Genomic DNA, 18,741 nt, shown 5'->3' with positions numbered 1-18,741 from the left:
TTAGCAATCCATCCGGATAAGTTGTAGTACCGACCGACTAACGAAAACTTCACCAAGAGCAGGGAGATATGGCATATTACCAACACTTTCCTATAATATCTATTTTTATCCATTGATTTTGGTTTCATACATAACTTGATGTACTAATATGGTTTTGTAATGTACGAAAGACTTAGTTTAATGTATGAAAGAATTAGTTTAATGTTGGTGTTAATGTATGAAAATGGTATTTGAATGTATGAATCTCAGACATTAATGTAATTAAATTACTGAATAATGTATGTACATATATAGCTACATCATATCGCATTGAATGATATTTTGAATTCATGTACAATTATGCACGTATAATGTATCATGGATTGGGAAAGGTTGCATGTCCTCCTCAAAGTCCTCATCACCAAGATTTTTTGGGCGCTTTGTACCTATTCAAAAATATTGACATTGAGGATATTAAACTACAAGCAATATCAAACCAAAGTACGAGGAGATTACATTTTAAGAAACATCAAACAAAAGTACATCAAATGATAATGTAGATAATCAACTGTACGTAATGTACATAACATGTTCACTAAAGTAACTCAAACTACCACAACACATAATAATATAGCAGATATCAAGGACTAATCTAATATTTTCCATCAATGTACTTCTGAAATCTATCCACATAATAATGTACAAGTTCATAGTAAATAATGTACATCTGAGATTGTATAATGTAACAGTCTATATCAAAATAATGAACAACGAGATTTTGTTTGTGAGTCGGTACTATACCCTAGCCCCATGGATCGTTAAACCCATCGGGGATGGATTTAACTTCCGCCAACATATTAAAATCATTATAATCTATATTAATATGCATGTGACATACATTAAACAATCATAATCGTACATTATATTCAAAGATGTATTCACAGTGATTGTTTGGTAATCGTATATTAAATAACCATAATCGTACATTACAGAATTAATGTACAAATTTGTGTGAATAATGTACACGATTGACAACAAGAAACAACAAGAACACTTGATTTAATATGATTCATCAAAATATTAATTCTTTAATTGAAAAAAAATGAACAAATTCCTAATTAACAGAAATCGACAACATCCGAATCAATTAGAGCAAAAAACACATACAATCACTGAAGAATAGACGTCTAATAGTAAAACCCAAATATTTTAGGGTCGAAAGTTACCAGAAATGCGGCTCTTTTACATAACCCTCGAAAAAGGTTCATGAAAAGAAAATATCCGCCGACGCTCTCCGTCGTCTTCAAAACGTCAACCGGCGACTGAATCGAATATGGTTGAATCGCAATCAACATACCTCGAAATAAAGAGCAATAGATCATGAATTGATGAGATTTGCAGTATCTTCTTCATAGAGTGGTCGGCGACATCAAAATAGAGAAAATTTGTGATGATTAGTAATGAACAAAGAAAGAAATTGGGGATACTAGGGTTTGAAAGAGAGAAAATGTGAGGGAGACGAAAGATTGGTGGTGAGAGAGAAAGGGAATGCAGTTTCAATTAAAATGGCTGAAATCGTGGAATTGCAGTTTTAAAAACTGTTGTAAATCATAGTTTTGTACAATTTTGCCCTTTAATGTACGAAAACTATGTAATAATGTACCGACTGACATTTAATCAAAGTCTTTAGATTAATAGATCCAAGGGATTATAACATGTTTTATAACTTTTCAAGTTGTTTAATTTCCTATTTTATTCAGAACTTATTTTAATTTTTTTTATATCTGTCTAAATGTAATTTTGTCTTTTGTTGATATTCTTTTAATTTCATATTAATAATATTTTTATTAATAATATTTCAGAACAATTATTTTACTATCTCTAATCATATTCACACCTCGAGTAAACGTGTTAATCATATATGGAGTAGTATTTTTTATACTTAATTCTCTTCATATGACAGATTAGTTATTTATTTTATATTAAAATTTAACGTATTTTTAATTTTATGATTCTTTCTGAACTATTAAATCTTTATTAAGTTTTATAAACCTTCTTAGTATTTGTTACTCCCTTCGTTCCACAATAATTGTCACTCTTATTGTGGACACGAGTTTTAAGAAATATAAAGAAAAGTTGGTTGGAAAAGTTAGTGGAATGTGAGACCTACTTTTTTATATTAGTTTTAAAATAAAATGTGATTGAATTGAATTAGTTGAATGTGAGATCTATTTACTATTTATGGTAAAAATGAAGTGTGTAAATTATTGTGTGACAGATCGAAATGGAAAAGAGTGACAATTATTATGGGAAAGAAGAAGTATATGGAAGGTCTTTTGTTCTATGATTGTGTTTTTATTTTGGGAACCTACACAGAAGAGCAGGCCCACTCCCCTATTAGCCCATGTATTTTACCTATAAATACCCATATGTTCATCTTCCTCTCAACTGACTTGAGCAACTGATAGTATTTGGAACTTCAGTTTTTTACCTTATATTGTTTCTTCCCTCTCAAATATCCTGCCATTCGTTCTTCTTTGAAAATAGAAATGTACCACTCCTTTTTATTCTCAAACCTCAAAATGTGATTAGTTTGCAATGGTTTAGTGCATGTTTCTGTTTTTTTTAGGAATTTAGTTTTTTTTTTCTTTCTGTTTGTACCTTGAATATATGGAGAATCCTTCCATTACTTCTTTGTTCATCAATGTCCGCTGGATGTATGTTTGTTAAGCTGCATTACATGTATTTTCACGGATTAGAATCACTATTTGAATCAGAGTCATCAACTGTAGCTAGCAAGTAAATGCTGCTTTTATTTCATTCATAAGTATACCCTTTTGGATTTATTATTTCTGGTCATATTTTTCTTTCTGGTCATATTTTTCTTCCTGTTCTTTCTGTTATCTTCTTCCTTGCATCATCTTTTCCTGAAACATAACTTATCTTGAATCTGTATTTAGCAAGTATTCCCCTACTGTATTTTTTTTACCTTAGTTGTTTCTGACCAGAGTTTTTTACTGCATTCCTCTTCAATCAATCCTTTTATGTCTATTGAATTTTTCAGCATCCTTCTGCCACTTTTGTGATAATCACTGTATGCTCCATCTATATTTATTATGCTACAATACAATTTATTTTTAAGCATCAATCCCACGGTTTAAAACATGTTAATTAGCCAGTTAATTTATCAATTTAATGTTTCTATTTTACAGTTTTGTTCTTACCTTTTCTATTTTTGCTTTTGGAATTGTTCTTTCTGTTTGTTCTCTTCTTTCTCGATCTTTTTTAATCTGCATCTATGTACTCTAAACCTGCATAATGTTTGTAACTATTGATTACTGATTTACTGTTTTGACTTTAAATATTTACTATATGTAGTTCATCTACTCTAAAAAAGTCAACCATGCCTCTGTGATCAAAGTCGTTGCAAACGTTCTATTTGGTTCTTTATCGCACATATCCTTTTAGTTATTTGTTTTATTTTGTTTTACTCCACTCATATCACAAATTTAAATTGTATAAAATCGTATACTGAATATAACATATTACATTTAGAGTGGGTTAAGAGAAGTACATTTCTTTTATTGTTATTGTTTATAATGTTTTTAATCGTTTATAATGTTATGAATACTTATTGTAATTAACACATTTTCTTAACTTTAAACATCATTATATTCTTTTATCCTTTTTCTTTACTCTTTACTTAATATTTATTTTCATTATTTGAAAATCTCATGTCCCGTGCATAGCACGGGTGATAACACTAGTTTTCTAAAATAGAAAGTTTGAAAGTTGCTATTTTTTAAAGAACAGACTAAAATGGAAAGAGTTGTTATTTTTAAATAACGGAGAGATTATATAACAATAATTTTGAATTACAAATACCAACATAATAATAAAATATACCCCTATTGTATAAATTATAAGCATCTCTTAAAAATATATTGGAGTCGTTGTGCGTGTCAACTAGCTAGGAGGCTACCTAGACCTCGTTGTGTCGTTGGGTCCGTATCCTTCTTCCCTATCAAAAACCTCAACCCACTCTATTGGTTAGTATAATGGAGTAAATGATCGATCCCACAGGAATGGATGTAGCGTAATGCACTTGCGACGACATTCTGGAATGGTTGCTTTGCTACCACGCTTTTGGGGTTGAGTTAAGCTAGATGGTAAACTGGAATGGAACCTATGCCTATCCTGACTAGTAGGTCACTAATTTCTTCATGCCATGGAGTGTGTACGTGAGCGGGAATACTGGACTGCTTGTGTGTATGTGAAAAGTATAAACTTACCAAAAATAGATAGACAAAAGTAAAAGGGAATAACAGACAATGCTGGCTAACTAACTACCTAAACCTAAATATGCAGAAAGGCTGAAGAGTGAAAAGACAAAATATAAAAGCAACAAAATGGTCCTAACTTAGATTGTTCTTCTTTGTCAAGCAATGAAAATAATTAGAAATTCAGAACTCCATTGATGAATGCTTGGAATCAAACTCAACAACTCAGAACTAACTCAAAATCAAGTCACTAAATCTAGATCTAGGTGAGAAATTAAACTACGACAGCTAAATCACACAGAAAGCAACAAATACCTATCCTGATTAACATGCAAAGTGGCGGAAACTAAGCAAACACAGATCTCATGCATTCTTGAAAACTAAACTGATTAAACTATTGAATACTTGAGAAATCGCCAATTCTATTCAACTAGGTAGATGCAAACATGCAAGCAAACAGAATTAACCTTAAATCACTAGATCTATCTAACTAGGCAGCAAGAAATCCAAATGAATAAATGTGGGTCTGGGCCCACATCCATGCTCTTGCGCACAAAATAAACTGGTTAACTAGGCAAACTTAACCTTAAGAGCATGCTCTTGCAGAAGATGGATGTGGGTGTTGTGCTCTTGCGGAAGAGCATGGAAATTTAAAATGAATAAATGTGGTCCGGGCCCACATCCATGCTCTTTGGCAAGAGCATGGATGGGGATGTTCTTAGACTCTTAGCGATCAGATTCAAGGTTTCGTAACTTTTGTTAATCAAGAGCAGTTGTTATCAGGTTTTTACCGTGTTATTAGGTTCTTACCGTGTTATTAGGTTCTAACCGTGTTATCAGGTCGTGTTTTTATAGTGTCGTGTCATGTGCGTGTTGTTATTGTGTCGTGTTGACCCAAGGTGGTTCTTGTCGTTAATGGGTCATGTCGGGTTCGTTCCGCGTTCTGGTTTGATGGTAGCAAGTCGGGTTCGTGTTCGGATTTGAGATTTTCTTAACATGTCGTGTTCGTGTGTGTCCTTATTTAGTCAGGTAGTTAACACGTTGACCCTATAACGACCCGACACGCACGATTTGGCATCCCTAATTGGTATTTATATTAAATTATGAAGACTATTTTCTTTACTTTGGGAAGATCAGAAATACTATATATAAAACGAAGAATAGTATGTCACTATTTAAGACTTTCATTTACATTGCTCGAGAGCTTGCCATTCATAATACAAAAGAATTCATTTGCATTTTAAATTTATTTACCAAAAAAAAAATATTTAATTTACTTGAAAGATGGGAATACATTATACTCAAATGACTAAATTTTAATTGCCCAATATAGAGGTCACCAAACCGAACCGGCCGGGAACCGTCACCGCCGGTTCGGAATCAGGACAAGGTTCGGCAGTTCCGACGGGCCGGTTCAGGTTCTCAAAAAATGAAGAACCGTAACCAGCAGTTCGGCCAAAACCGACGGTTTGCCGGTTCCGGCAGGCGGCAGGCGGTGGCAGGCACCATGTTACTTGACGATTGATGTTCGGCTGACATTAGAGACCAAGAGCTAGATTGGAACACCCAAGTACAAAACGACCAAGACTACTACCCCGACGAAGAAGAACAACAACAAGAATGAGGTGGAGTGGGAGGTCTACCGCCGATTTCCGAATAGGTAAGTAAGGTAAGAGAACTACGTGGACTTTGATTCCATAATGTAATTGAGCATTAAGGATACGTAGACAACCCAACCTAAATTTTAAATTTAAGTTGGACTCAAGTCCTTTTCCTTTATTTTTTTTTTTCAATTGTTTCAACTTTAAAATATACAAATACAATTATATAATTGTATTTGTATATACTCTAATCGGTGAAAAAGACTTCTCTATAAGACTAAATGTGGGAGACTTTTGACAATTCTAACATGATTGTTGATGGTTAAATTAAACTCAACAATTAAGGTTGAATTGCTAAAGGTATTCTCAATTTAGTTATCTAGAAACATCTCATTCGCCGACTAAGAGTATATATATATATATATACTATCTATTTACATTTATAATTTATTGTTTTTTACTTCAAGTTTTTTATTTAAATTGTTATACAAGATAACAAGCATGTATTATGTTATGTATATAATATATTTACAAATTACATTCATCATTCATTTATTAATTACTCCCTCCGTCCCACAAAGATTGTTCCATTTTTTCATTTTCGTCCGTCCCACAAAATTTGTCCCATTTCACTTTTTACCATTTTTGGTAGTGGACCCCATATTCCACTAACTCATTCCTACTCACACTTTATTATAAAACTAATACATAAAAGTAGGACCCACATTGCACTAACTTTTTCAACTCACTTTTCATTACATTTCTTAAAATCCGTGTCGGGTCAAAGTGGGACTATCTTTGTGGGACGGAGGGAGTATTATTGTTGAAGTCTTTTGACTCTTTTGTAATTTCAATTTTCAACATTTTTATTTGTAATATCGACATATCGTTCAAATTTGTATAATTGTATCAATAAAATTCCAATTGTCCAACTCCAGTGTCGACTTCTACTCCATTTGTCAATAGTCATTCTCGTTTTATTTATTTATTCGATAGTACAAGACTACAACTACAAGGTGTAATTTGTAATTAGTACTATAAATGAATAAATATTTATTTAAAAAAAAAAAAACTGAACTTGAACCGGGGGTCCAAACCGGAATCGGCCCGAAACCGTCTGAAAACCGCCGGTCTTGAACCGGCGTTGAACCGTGGCTTAACCGGTCCAAGAACCGGAACCGCCAGAACCTTGGCGGGCCGGTTCAGGTTTAGAATTTTTTCGAACCTGAACCGTCGGTTCCAAACCGGGAACTGGCGGTTCTTGAACCGTGGTGACCTCTGTTGAAATTATTAACTCAATTACTTCACAATTAAGGAGTGGTGATGAAGGTGCTGCATCACCACCTTATCTTGGTGGTGTAAATTTGTGAGTAATTCATGGCTAAGAAAGTAGCCACATTTGCACTACATCAAGCGGTAGTATTTTGTGGGTGGCATTTGAAGACTTCCTCATTAAATATAAAGTGACAGCTAGGAGACGTAGCATATATGTGTAATCTAGTTTGCAAATTATCAACTTGTATTATTTAATGAATTAATGCTAACTAGAAGGTCTCTAGTTTTAGGAATCGGTGCTTAACCGACTTTATACACCTATAAATAGAGGTGTAGTTGTTTGTTGTAAAATCAATCAAGTTAGAATTGTGAGTGGGAATTAGAGAGAGAAGAGCCGTAGCTCATAGAGAGAAAGAGAGAAGAAAGCTTTGTACTGCTGAAGCACTTTTGTTTGTGTGTATTTTGTAATCCTTTTGTGAGAAGCCTATAAATACTTATCCTCCACATTTCATCCTTGTTGAGTGTTCCTATATTTAGTGAATCAAATAATCCAACAACCTCTAGCCCAATATATAAATAAATTAAACAAGTACTACCTCCATCCCTTAAATTTTGACACAGTTTACTATTTCGGTTCGTTCCTGAAAATCACTTCACTTTTTACTAGTTTTAGTAGTGGACCTCATATTCCACTAACTCATTCCTACTCATATTTTACTATAAAACCAATACTTTAAAAGTAGGATCCACAACCCACCAACTTTTTCAACTCACTTTCTATTACATTTCTTAAAATCCGTGCCGGGTCAAAGATTGTCAAAATTTGGGAGACAGATTTACTTATTAATTTTGCTGAAATTACAAAATGGAGAGCTAATTTCTTGAACAGACGCTAAACTATGATGTTTGTATCATATAGAATATTAAACAAAATGGTGAATCAAAATATTTTATTTTCAATAAAATACTTGTCTCTATTTGAAATCTTAGTAGTAATTATCATATGCAATTTTGATCGATGTTTATATTATTTTGTAGAAAAATAGTTTCACGTATTATTAGGTTAAATGAAAAATACCAAAGTCTATACAACACAGATTATGAATTTTATCTATTTACATGATAACGAGTCACAAACACTCCTCGACCAAGCGCTTAAAACCATCAACTGTTAAAATCAACTTGGATCTCTATCCTAACAATTGGTATACCAAATTCCAGAAATATAAAAACAAATCCATATAAACATTCGTAAATGTAATTATTGAGAACCGTTGGAATCAAACTTGAAAGATGTTTTCTCCATCTTTATCGCTCATTCCATTAAAGTTTTGCTGTTTATATGTGGTGACGTACAAAGAACTAATACATTCTTTCTATTTTCTTCTCTTTCGATAATTAAGGGGGCATTTCTCCCACTATATATACACATAAATATATAATCATTGAACTTGAACATACATAAAGAGATAAAATGAATTCAAGGTTAATTTTAGTTATTGTTGCTGGTTGGATTTTGCCTGTCCTTAACGCTAATATAGGAGAATGGGATGAGGTATGGACGAAACGTGAACATGAGGCCAGGAACCGTACTCTTGAGGCTTACCACCCAAATCCCCGAAATGTAGTCGATCATTTGAATATGCACGTCAACAGGTCCATTTTTTCTAGCATCTTGCTTCCTAATTGTGCATATAAAAAAACTATGTAAATTATACAAAGAAAGATTTTGTTGGAAAAATGGTTTCTACATTGATTTCACTTAAGAGAGAAGAATATAAAACTGTCATATTTATGGGAAAGATAGACATGCACATTTGATTAAAGACATTTGGTTATGTCTCCTTACAAACATTTGACTTGATATTAAGTAATCTTGCAGAGTATTGAAAGAAATAGAAGTAGATGAAGGAATAAGGTCAAATAGCTCGAGAAGACATCTAATGCAGAGCAAAGGTCCATGTACGGCGACAAACCCAATCGACAAATGTTGGAGATGTCAAGCCAATTGGGCAGACAACCGAATGAAGTTGGCCGACTGTCCGTTAGGGTTCGCGGTGAAGACGACGGGGGGAAAGGGTGGTAAGATTCATGTGGTTACCGACCCTTCTGACGACGACGTACAAAATCCTAAACCAGGAACCCTACGCCACGCCGCGCTCCAGAAAGAGCCACTGTGGATCATATTTGAGAAAAACATGGTAATCAAGTTGAAACAAGAGTTGATGGTGCAGAGCGACAAGACGATCGACGGACGTGGGGCTAAAGTGGAGATTTCGGGAGGCGCCGGAATAACCATACAATTTGTGAAGAATGTGATCATCCATGGAATCAAGATTAGTAACATCGTGAAGGCTGCAGGTGGACTTATTAGGGACTCAGTTGACCATGTTGGGATGCGACAACAGAGTGAAGGTGACGGAATAACCATCTTTGGATCACAAAATGTTTGGGTTGATCATGTTTCTTTGACCAAATGCACCGATGGGATGATTGATGCAACCCAAGGTTCCACTGCAGTCACCATCTCCAACTGCCACTTGACCGATCACGATAAGGTGCTTCTATATTCTTTTTCTATACTTAAATTTGTATAGATAGTCGATAAGATGCGGTGGTGTTGCGCAGACAATCCTTTTTGGTTCGGACGACAATTACAAAGATGATGTGAAAATGCAAGGCACAGTGGCATTCAACCATTTCGGGCAAAAACTAGTGCAGAGAATGCCGAGGTGTAGATTTGGTTATTTCCATGTTGTTAACAACGACTACAACCAATGGTTAATGTATGCCATTGGTGGGAGCAGCGCTCCCACCATTATTAGCCAAGGCAACAGATTCACTGCAAGCAGCAATCCTCAAACTAAAGAGGTGCAACAACTACTTATATTGATACAAATTTGTGTCTCATGCTAATGTTCTTGAGTGTGTGAAATGAAATGCAGGTGACCAAAAGGGAGAAGGCTACAGAAGCGGAATGGAAGAAATGGACATGGGTATCGGAGGGGGACGTATTATTGGGAGGCGCAGTTTTTGTTTCATCAGGAGACCAGGGTTGGGCAAAGAAGCATCCTGAGGTGTATGACAAGATTCAAGCAGCACCTGGTACTAATGTAGAACAAATGACTAAATTTGCAGGGGCACTGGAATGCGAAAAGGGAAAACCGTGTTAGGAAACTGACAAGGACCTATAGCTGATAATCTCTCCGTATAATTAGTTAGCTTATTTTATTATTTATTATTTAGTTGTTATGGTTTGATTTACTTTCCATAGTGATTAGAACTTGATTTGTTTTCAATTTTATAGGAAATCTTTTTGTACTACATATATTTATCACATAAATATATGTGAAGTCTTTTATTATAATTAAAAATAATTATTTAAATAAAATATTTATCATTCTCACTCTACAAGTTCTTCCTTATCGAAAAACCTATTTATTTCTCCCAGAAAACAATACGCCTGATGCCATTCACGCCAGATTGGTATACCATTTTCCATAAATATAAAAACAAATCCATATAATTATTCGTAAACGTAATTATTGATCAAAACCATTAGAGAGACCTGTGCTGGCGAGGTATGCGTCATACCAGACGATGAGAGCTTTAGAGGCGCAGAGGATGAGCTGGGCGAGGCGGATGAGCAGACACGACCGCTAGCTTTGACGCAGACTGCAACATTGTGGAATCCGAAGCTCGTGCAAGTATAGAGAGAGGATCTTTTCTTGGGTATTGAGGTCGCCACAATTCTTATGTTGCTCACTCCTTGGCTTGTGATCATGCTCGTCTTCGAATGGTGATGCCCTATTTATTAGTATAGAAACTAACTGCAAGTATAAAATGTAAAGATAGTATAACTAAAAGTCAAAAGTCAGTACCGGAATATCGAACACATGAAATATGTTTACAGAGTGTATATCACATCCATCCTCATATATTATTAGGTTGAAAAATTAACGGAATCATAGGGCAGCGATTTCATCAACTCATTAGTTATTCAAATTATTTAGTTCTATATTCATCCGCCTTAAGCTTTACTAGGATTTGTTGTCCTCAAGTTCAATGTCAAGATTAGGGATGTCAATCGGGCTAACCCGTTCGGGTTCGGGTCAACCCACTCGGGTTATCGGGCTATTCGGGTTATGAATTTTTCGGGTCATAATTTTTCAACCCTAACCTTAATCCGCCGGGTTTCGAGCTAACCATCGGGCTATTCGGACCTAAAAGCTTTCGAAAAAAATCTCTTGTATCAAAATTTTCTTCTATAAAATAATTTTAAATTTTAGATATTTTTTTCTTAATAGTTATAGAATTATATAAAATCTTCAAATTGTCATAGTTTTCTTCAATAATAGTTGGAGAAGCTTTTCATCTCGATCAACTATGTCATAAAAAAAGATACATCAAAATTAAATCAATCAGTTTGAATTAAAGCTTGTGTTCGTGTCATTATTTTGGCATTTTTCATAATTAATTCTGTATGAAAATTTAAAAACATATCTTACTTGAATCATTATTATAATGATAAATATATTGAGGTTTTTTTATGGGTTAGTTTTTAATTTTTCCTTGATTGACTTTGGTGGTAAGATAGTAGTGACAGATGATGGGACGATGGAATAATTCGTTGAGGTGGAACGTGAAAGTTGATAATGTGGGATTGAGTGGAAAAGTGTAGAATGAAGAAGACTAATTATTTGCCACATGAAATTCAAAAATACAAAAAAATCTCTAAAACTTAATATTTTTTAATTAAAAGTTGCAACCCATCGGGCCGACCCGCAATCCGTTCGGGCCAACCCGTTTAACCCGCCAACCCATTCGGGCTAACCCGTTTAGCCCGTTTTGTATTCGGGTTACAAAATTACAACCCTAACCTACTAATTTTACAGGGCTATTCGGGCCGACCCACAGATTTCAGATTGGATTGACATCCCTAGTCAAGTGAATAACTATATTGACTAATCATGTTAACTATTTGATGCAGAAATGTTTGGAGAATGGCTGAACTAGTTCTAGAACTCAACGAATTGAGAACTCTAGAGTATAACAACTCAATGTAAAATTAATAATCAAAATCTGTAATTTTAGTTCAACAATAAGGCCTTTATATAGACAAAGGGAAATCATAAACGGGAAAATAAAACTTAAAGGAAAATAACTAAAAGGAAAATAAGCAAAAAGGAAATCATAATTTGTAGGAGGAAAAACAATTAATATTTTTACATCTACTATATTTCTCATCTACTAATTCAATTAACTAGGAAATAAATAAAACCCAAAATATAATATGTTTAATCTCCTAGTCTTGTCTTTTATAACTGTATCATACTCCCCTACTTGAAAAAGACTCGTTCTCGAGTCTACTTTATTGAAATAATATCTTAACCTATTCAAAATTTCTCAAACTACATCCTTCATCATGCCTTCCGTTAAAGTTTGATTGATATTTTCAACAACCAACTCGGACATCAGCTTATGCACTAAAGGCAACTTATTTTAACAGCCTCCATATCTTCTCCAGTATGCCATGTATTCAGTGCGGGGAATGATATTTCTTTCTTGATCCAATCAACTCTTGCACTATGGAAGTCACTCAGTCTATACAGATCATGCTGATTGTTTATAGAATCTCCATATCCAACGACCAAAGGGACAATAAGTATGTTAACAACGTATGGTATAACCTCCCAAGCAATTTGAATGCATAGCATCACCGATGTAGAGTTTCTTCTCCAGTAACTCTGTTTTCACTCCTCGAAGATCACCAACACCCTCATCATTTCTAAACCTGAACCCCAGGAGGCGGTTTCCTCCTTCAATTGAATTAGTAGATTGAAAAATATTAATTGTTTTTCCTTTTACAAATTAGGATTTCTTTTTTTTTTTCCTTATTTTCCTTTAAGTTTTATTTATTAATTTTACATTGAGTTTTTATATTGTAGAGTTACCAATCCACAATGTCTCGAGTCCAAAACCAATTCACCCACATTACACATCCCCATCGTATATATAGTTTATAAAAATACTGTCAATGATACAAATCAAACCAAGGAAAGATAATAATGGCATGCATGATTTTGTTTTCAAATCCGATGGTGTTGCAATTGCAAGAGCCTGGAATAGCCCCCATCTTGGCGACCGACGAGTTGTCTGTGGCTGCCCTGTTCCACAACGCGTCCATCTTGAACCACTGCAATGTTGTCGACGCCGCGTATCGTTGAAAGCCTATGGGCCACGACCACGGTCGTCCGCCCTCTCATGAGCCTCTCCAGCGCCTCCTGCAGCACGCACTCGGACTCCGCGTCCAGGGCGCTCGTTGCCTCGTCCAGCAAAAGTATCGACGGATTCTTAATAACCGCACGCGCTATCGCAATCCGCTGCTTCTGCCCGCCCGAAAGCTGGACGCCTTTCTCCCCCACGGAAGTCCTGTACCCGTCAGGCAGCCCGCTCACGAACGCGTGCACGTTCGCTGCCCGCGCTGCTTCCACCACCTCCGCCTCCGTCGCCCCTTCCATCCCGTACGCAATGTTGTTGAATATGCTGGCCGCGAACAGCACCGGCTCCTGCTGCACCAGCCCGATTCTGCGCCGGAGGGATCTCAGATTCAAACTTCTTATATCTTTGCCGTCGATCATTACTTTCCCAGCTGAGGGGTCGTAGAATCGCTCCACCAACGCGATGACAGTGCTTTTTCCCGAACCACTTGCTCCGACTAGAGCTTGGCTCTGGCCTGCTTTGATCCTGAGGCTGAAGTCCTTGAAGATAGCCACCTCCGGCCGCGATGGATACGCGAAATCTACGTGGCGGAGCTCGACATCGCCCCGAATGGAGTCGACCAGCTCAGCGTCAGGGTCATCCGGGTCGATCCTTGTGGGGCGGTCGAGGATGGAAAATATGAAGGCGACGGATTCTCCACCGCGCATGATCTCGGGAGCGAGGCTGATGGTTTCAGCCACGGAATTGGCTGTGACGACCAAGACCACAAAGACCTTCAAGACCTTTGAGAAGGTGGAGAGACCCGTGCTCACGAGGTGGGCGCCGTACCAGAGGATGAGAGCTTCGGAGGCGTAGAGGGCGAGCTGGGAGAGGCCGAATAGCAGACCCGAGCACTGGCTGCGACGCAGACTGCGACGCTGTGGAATTCGGAGCTCGTGCGTGTACATAGAGAGGATCTTTTCTTGGGCATTGAAGGCTGCCACTGTTCTTATGTTGCTCACTCCTTCCCCTGCGATCATGCTTGTCTTCGCATGCGCCTTCGCCGCGTCTCCTGAGAACCCTTTCAGCGCCAGTTGCTGCAAATATCAACCAACAATTTAGGTGGTGTTCGGTTTCCTAGATAAAATAGTACCAAGATATAATCTAGGATGGAACACCTTCTTAGTGTCTAATCTAAAAACAGATGAAACACACAACATTCTTTAATTATATGTTAATTAGAGACAATAGTTTGTAAATCTTTACAAACTAGCAATTCATTATTAATAGTAGTAAGTGTAATTTTTTACCTGAGCAAAGTTGGCTAAGACAAGTAGAGGGAAGGTAGCTAATATGAGCAATGAAACCCTCCATTCAACTATGAAGGCAACTATGAAAGAAGCGAGAAGAGATGTCATATTCTGCAACACAACGGATATTCTCTCCGCAATCGCAGATTTCACATCACCAGCATCGCTTCCCAGCCGCGCTGCAAGGAGGCTCGAGTTGTTCTCCTGCTCGTCGAACCATCCCACTTCATTCCTCAGTATTGCTGAAATATAAGCATGGAAATCTATAACAATCTATCCTTGACGAATTGAAAACAGGAGCGAACAACGCAGATTACGAACCTGCAAGCATCATCCTCCTCACTCTTGTAGTAAGGTTTTCTCCCATGATACTGAAAAAGTAGTGCTGAATCAAGTATGCAACAACAGCATAAACACCAGCTCCGATATAAATGAACACGTATTCCTTCGTTTTCCTCTCCATGGCGTCCGAATCCGTATAGTAGAACACCTCAATCATATTACTCATCACCAAGGCAAAAGTTGGGCCAATGAAACCAGAAAGAACGGACCCTACAGCTCCCAGTATAGAGTAAGGCCACTCGGGGGCATTAATTTTGAGAAGTCGCCAAAAATATCGGTCCGGAGCTCCATTTCTCCTATCAGTCTCTGCATTCGAGACCATCTCTATCCGGCCATCCACACCCGTGCTGTAAGAATAGCTCAGATTCCTCAGACTGCCTGACCGGAGGCTGAGGGATTTAGTCGACAACGAGTGGCTAAGGCGTGAGGACCGTGTACGGCGTGTTGAAGCACTGTTTCCCGCCATTTCTTGGAACCTAATAAGAGAGGCATAAGCCCCACCTGCCTTGGCAATTAGGTCTTCGTGTGTCCCAGTTTCGATGACTTGCCCTTGCTGTAGAACTGCGATGGAGTCTACGTTTCTTACTGTGGAGAGGCGATGAGCTACAACTAAACTAGTTCTGCCCACCATAAGCCGCTCGAGAGCCTCCTGGACGATGCTCTCTGAGCCAGCATCAAGCGCGCTGGTTGCTTCGTCGAGGAGTAGTATCTTCGGATCCTTTAGCATAGCTCTGGCGATTGCAATCCTCTGCTTTTGGCCCCCTGAGAGCTGAACACCACGCTCTCCTACCTGCGTGTTGTAAGCGTTAGGAAGCAAGGCGATGAAGCTATGAGCGTTAGCAGCGGAAGCAGCAGCCTCGACTTGTGCCATTGTTGCATCGGGCTTTCCATAGAGAATGTTGTCGAGTATTGTCGTGGCAAAGAGTGCAGGCTCTTGGTTCACCAAACCAATTTGAGACCGCAACCATTTGAGCCGCAACATCTTTATGTTCACACCATCCAACAAAACTTCCCCTGCCATTTAAACACAAAATGGAGTAATCCTAAATAATTAAGTAATTTATGAATGTCACATCTTTTTCTAACTTACCACGATTGGGGTCGTAGAACCTTTCAATCAAGGAGACAATCGTGCTCTTTCCCGAACCACTTCCACCAACGACAGCAACTGTTTTCCCAGCAGGGAAGAAAATGGAGAAATCTCTAAAGATTGGGATATCCGGCCGCGATGGATAGCTGAAACTCACATTCCTAAACTCAATGTTCCCCACAACATCGGTAAGGCACTCAGCGCCTGATGCATCCTCGACTATCTTAGGCTTCTGCTTGATTATCTCCATCAACTTGTATCCGGCAGCCTTACCTTTACTGAACGCCCCAAGATTGGAAAACGACTGACCAAGGCTCCTGCACATACGAAACAAAACGAATCAGAGTCCTAGTCCTAGTCCTTCCACATTCATGGCTGGGATTGTGGGGAACTTACATGCCACCAACAATGGCAGAGAAGATAGCAGTGAATGCCTTGCCACCATCAGTCTGTCCGTTTCTAATGAAGACACCGGCATACCAGAACACGAGTGCCCACGACATGCAGGCTATGCCATAGGTACATCCTAGTCCAAGCCCTTTAGCCGTTCCAGCCTTGTATCCAAGCTTGAGAGTGTTCTGTATCAAATCTGAATATGCATTCAGAGCTTTCGTCTCCCCAACATACGAGTAAACCGTCCTAACTTGTGCAATCGACTGCATACATCATTCATCAAGGAAAAGCGTATCAACATTTATTTGTTATTTTGGTTAAGAGATTAGCATTACCTGCTCAGCAACGACACCAGCGCTGGCGTAGGATTGGCGAGTCTTGGAGGTGAGTCCAGTAAGGGTGTAGGCATAGAGACCTCCAGCAAATGCAATGCCGGGAATCACAGCCACACTCAGCAGGGCAAGCCTCCATGCTGACACAAAGCCAACCACCAACCCCGCCAAAAACGTCGATAGGTAATGTATAAAGTTTCCAACCTAAATTCACAACTCAACATGCTTCAACATTGCATATAGTATCAACATTATGCTCAAGCAATGGACTTCAAATCCATTCATCAAAATCATTGTTGTTTGAATAATTATTTCCAAATACGCACTCATAGGGTAGCAAACATAGTAAAATCTAGAAAGTCCAGTCAAACTCAATTATGAACATTACAAAAATCACGCAAATTGGAAAATGAAAAAATGTGTAGGAGAAAGCTAGGCTTGATAATTAACTGTTGCATACGCAATATTATGATTACAGCAATGTATTAAAATGCATCATTGCGCGTTCACATATATTTTGTTTTTATTCAATCATTTGTGCTTTAATAAATGCTGTCCAGAGTGAGCAAAAACCAACCTTCTCGCTGATTGCATCTTGTACAAGAAGAGTGTCAGTAGAAACACTAAAAACAATATCACCAGTTCTTGCATCAGTATCAAAAAATCCCACGTCCTGTTTCAACACTGCCTCCAAATATTTTCTTCTCAGCCTCCCAGCTTGCCTCTCTCCCGTGTACATCCAGCATGCAATCTCTTTTTTTTTTTTTTTTCCAACAAATTGTTAAAAAAGACAACTAATTTCGACGCAAAAGGAAAGTAGGTGTGTGTAGGCAGACGCAGTAATGAGTAGTAGTACTATTAAAGTTGAAAAAAAATGTCTGTTATAATTTCGTCCATTTATCTTTTTTGGTAAATATAAAATTATAATTTACCTGCGTAGGAAGAGCAGCACACCACTAAGCCAAGAAACACAAAATACAAAGCATACTGCATTAAGAAAAAAAGTGAGGTTAGATCTGAATGTAGAAGAAAATTTAGAGTGAAAGAATAAAAAAATGAACCTTTCCAACTTCATGTGTCATTTTGTGCAAATCCGATTGGTTTTTACCGAAACCATTAACCATTTCCCCAAAAAGCAGAAAGAAGACAGGCATTGAGGAGCCATGTATGACAGCACCGAGGCTGCCGGAAATCATCAGCAAGTAATCATATCTATCCGCAAATGAAAATAGCTGATAGAATGGCAGGCTTTGCTCTTTCTTCTTCTCTTCATTCCCACTTGCTTTAGATTCAGCTGCTGTTTCCGCCATTTTTCAAATGCGAAAATGAAGTCCTAGAGAGAGAGAGAGGTTGATCACTCAGCTTTGGGCTAACTGAGCTTTCATGGCTGCATATAAAAGGAGGGATTTTCTTTTTTGGATGCTCTTTTCGAAATGAGGGTGTAACTGTAATAAGAGAAGAGTAACTGTAAACTGGTGGTCAAAGTCAAACTAAATGGAGAGGAGAGAGAGAGAGATATTGATAGCAGCGTTGAAGGTAGAATGAGTAGCGAGGTCTGAGGAGAGAGACTGACACTGATTATTATAGGCGGCGGATGAAGGCGTGGTGCACTGCTGCTATTTGGTTTCGACTAAAATATCCCATCCGGACCAAAGCAAAATTTGAAAGAGAGAACTATATAAATGGTACTACATCTTTCACTTTCGCATATAAATGATATTTGATCTTTATTTTATATTATCTCTGTCCTCCAAAATTTGCTATACTTTGACCCGACACGGCGTTTAAGAAATGTAATGGAAAGTGAGTTGAAAAAGTTGGTGGAATGTGGGTCTTACTTTTAAAGTATTAGAGCACTCCCAATGCTCTCCCTAAAAACTCTCTTATTTCTCCCTAACTCCTGCCACATCAGCGCCACATCAGCACCAAAATTTATCC

General features: G+C 37.6%; 2 protein-coding genes and 1 long non-coding RNA gene across 3 annotated transcripts; 1 reads left to right on the top strand and 2 right to left on the bottom strand.

Moving 5' to 3' along the window:
* Positions 1 to 245: 245 nt before the first annotated feature.
* On the bottom strand, positions 246 to 1,453 carry LOC148928651 (uncharacterized). The gene is made up of 2 exons (XR_016137830.1): positions 1,206 to 1,453; positions 246 to 425 (listed from the first exon to the last, which is right to left on the bottom strand). It is a non-coding gene; the product is annotated as an uncharacterized LOC148928651 (long non-coding RNA).
* A 7,152-nt stretch (positions 1,454 to 8,605) lies between these two features.
* On the top strand, positions 8,606 to 10,526 carry LOC125196544 (putative pectate lyase P59). Its single transcript, XM_048095107.2, has 4 exons — positions 8,606 to 8,791; positions 9,018 to 9,693; positions 9,764 to 10,006; positions 10,081 to 10,526. Exons 1-4 carry the CDS (start codon positions 8,610 to 8,612, stop codon positions 10,306 to 10,308), a joined length of 1,329 nt encoding a protein of 442 aa, XP_047951064.1. The 5' UTR covers positions 8,606 to 8,609; the 3' UTR covers positions 10,309 to 10,526.
* A 2,593-nt stretch (positions 10,527 to 13,119) lies between these two features.
* Positions 13,120 to 18,333, bottom strand: LOC125192263 (ABC transporter B family member 19-like). Its single transcript, XM_048089787.1, has 9 exons — positions 17,865 to 18,333; positions 17,736 to 17,790; positions 17,381 to 17,556; positions 16,807 to 17,007; positions 16,475 to 16,734; positions 16,079 to 16,395; positions 14,968 to 16,002; positions 14,647 to 14,888; positions 13,120 to 14,433 (listed from the first exon to the last, which is right to left on the bottom strand). The coding sequence occupies exons 1-9, from the start codon at positions 18,111 to 18,113 to the stop codon at positions 13,225 to 13,227; spliced, it is 3,744 nt and encodes a 1,247-aa protein (XP_047945744.1). The 5' UTR covers positions 18,114 to 18,333; the 3' UTR covers positions 13,120 to 13,224.
* Between the last annotated feature and the right edge of the window lie 408 nt (positions 18,334 to 18,741).

The sequence above is a fragment of the Salvia hispanica genome, chromosome 4 (genome assembly GCF_029641045.1).
Source record: "Salvia hispanica isolate PSC_SH4W2 chromosome 4, Shi_PSC_v1, whole genome shotgun sequence".
Taxonomy (NCBI): Eukaryota; Viridiplantae; Streptophyta; class Magnoliopsida; order Lamiales; family Lamiaceae; genus Salvia; species Salvia hispanica.
The sequence above is the reverse complement of the archived record's forward strand: the minus strand, read 5'-3'. Positions and strand labels throughout refer to the sequence as shown.

Excerpts from the sequence above, each read along its gene's own strand:
- LOC125196544 (XM_048095107.2), top strand. The coding sequence starts at position 8,610 with ATGAATTCAAGGTTAATTTTAGTTATTGTTGCTGGTTGGATTTTGCCT. Across the intron at positions 8,792-9,017 it reads TTGAATATGCACGTCAACAG|AGTATTGAAAGAAATAGAAG; the intron begins GTCCATTTTTTC and ends GTAATCTTGCAG. Across the intron at positions 9,694-9,763 it reads ACTTGACCGATCACGATAAG|ACAATCCTTTTTGGTTCGGA; the intron begins GTGCTTCTATAT and ends GGTGTTGCGCAG.
- LOC125192263 (XM_048089787.1), bottom strand. The coding sequence starts at position 18,113 with ATGGCGGAAACAGCAGCTGAATCTAAAGCAAGTGGGAATGAAGAGAAG. Across the intron at positions 16,735-16,806 it reads CTGGTGTCGTTGCTGAGCAG|TCGATTGCACAAGTTAGGAC; the intron begins GTAATGCTAATC and ends TGATGTATGCAG. Across the intron at positions 14,434-14,646 it reads TCTTAGCCAACTTTGCTCAG|CAACTGGCGCTGAAAGGGTT; the intron begins GTAAAAAATTAC and ends TGATATTTGCAG.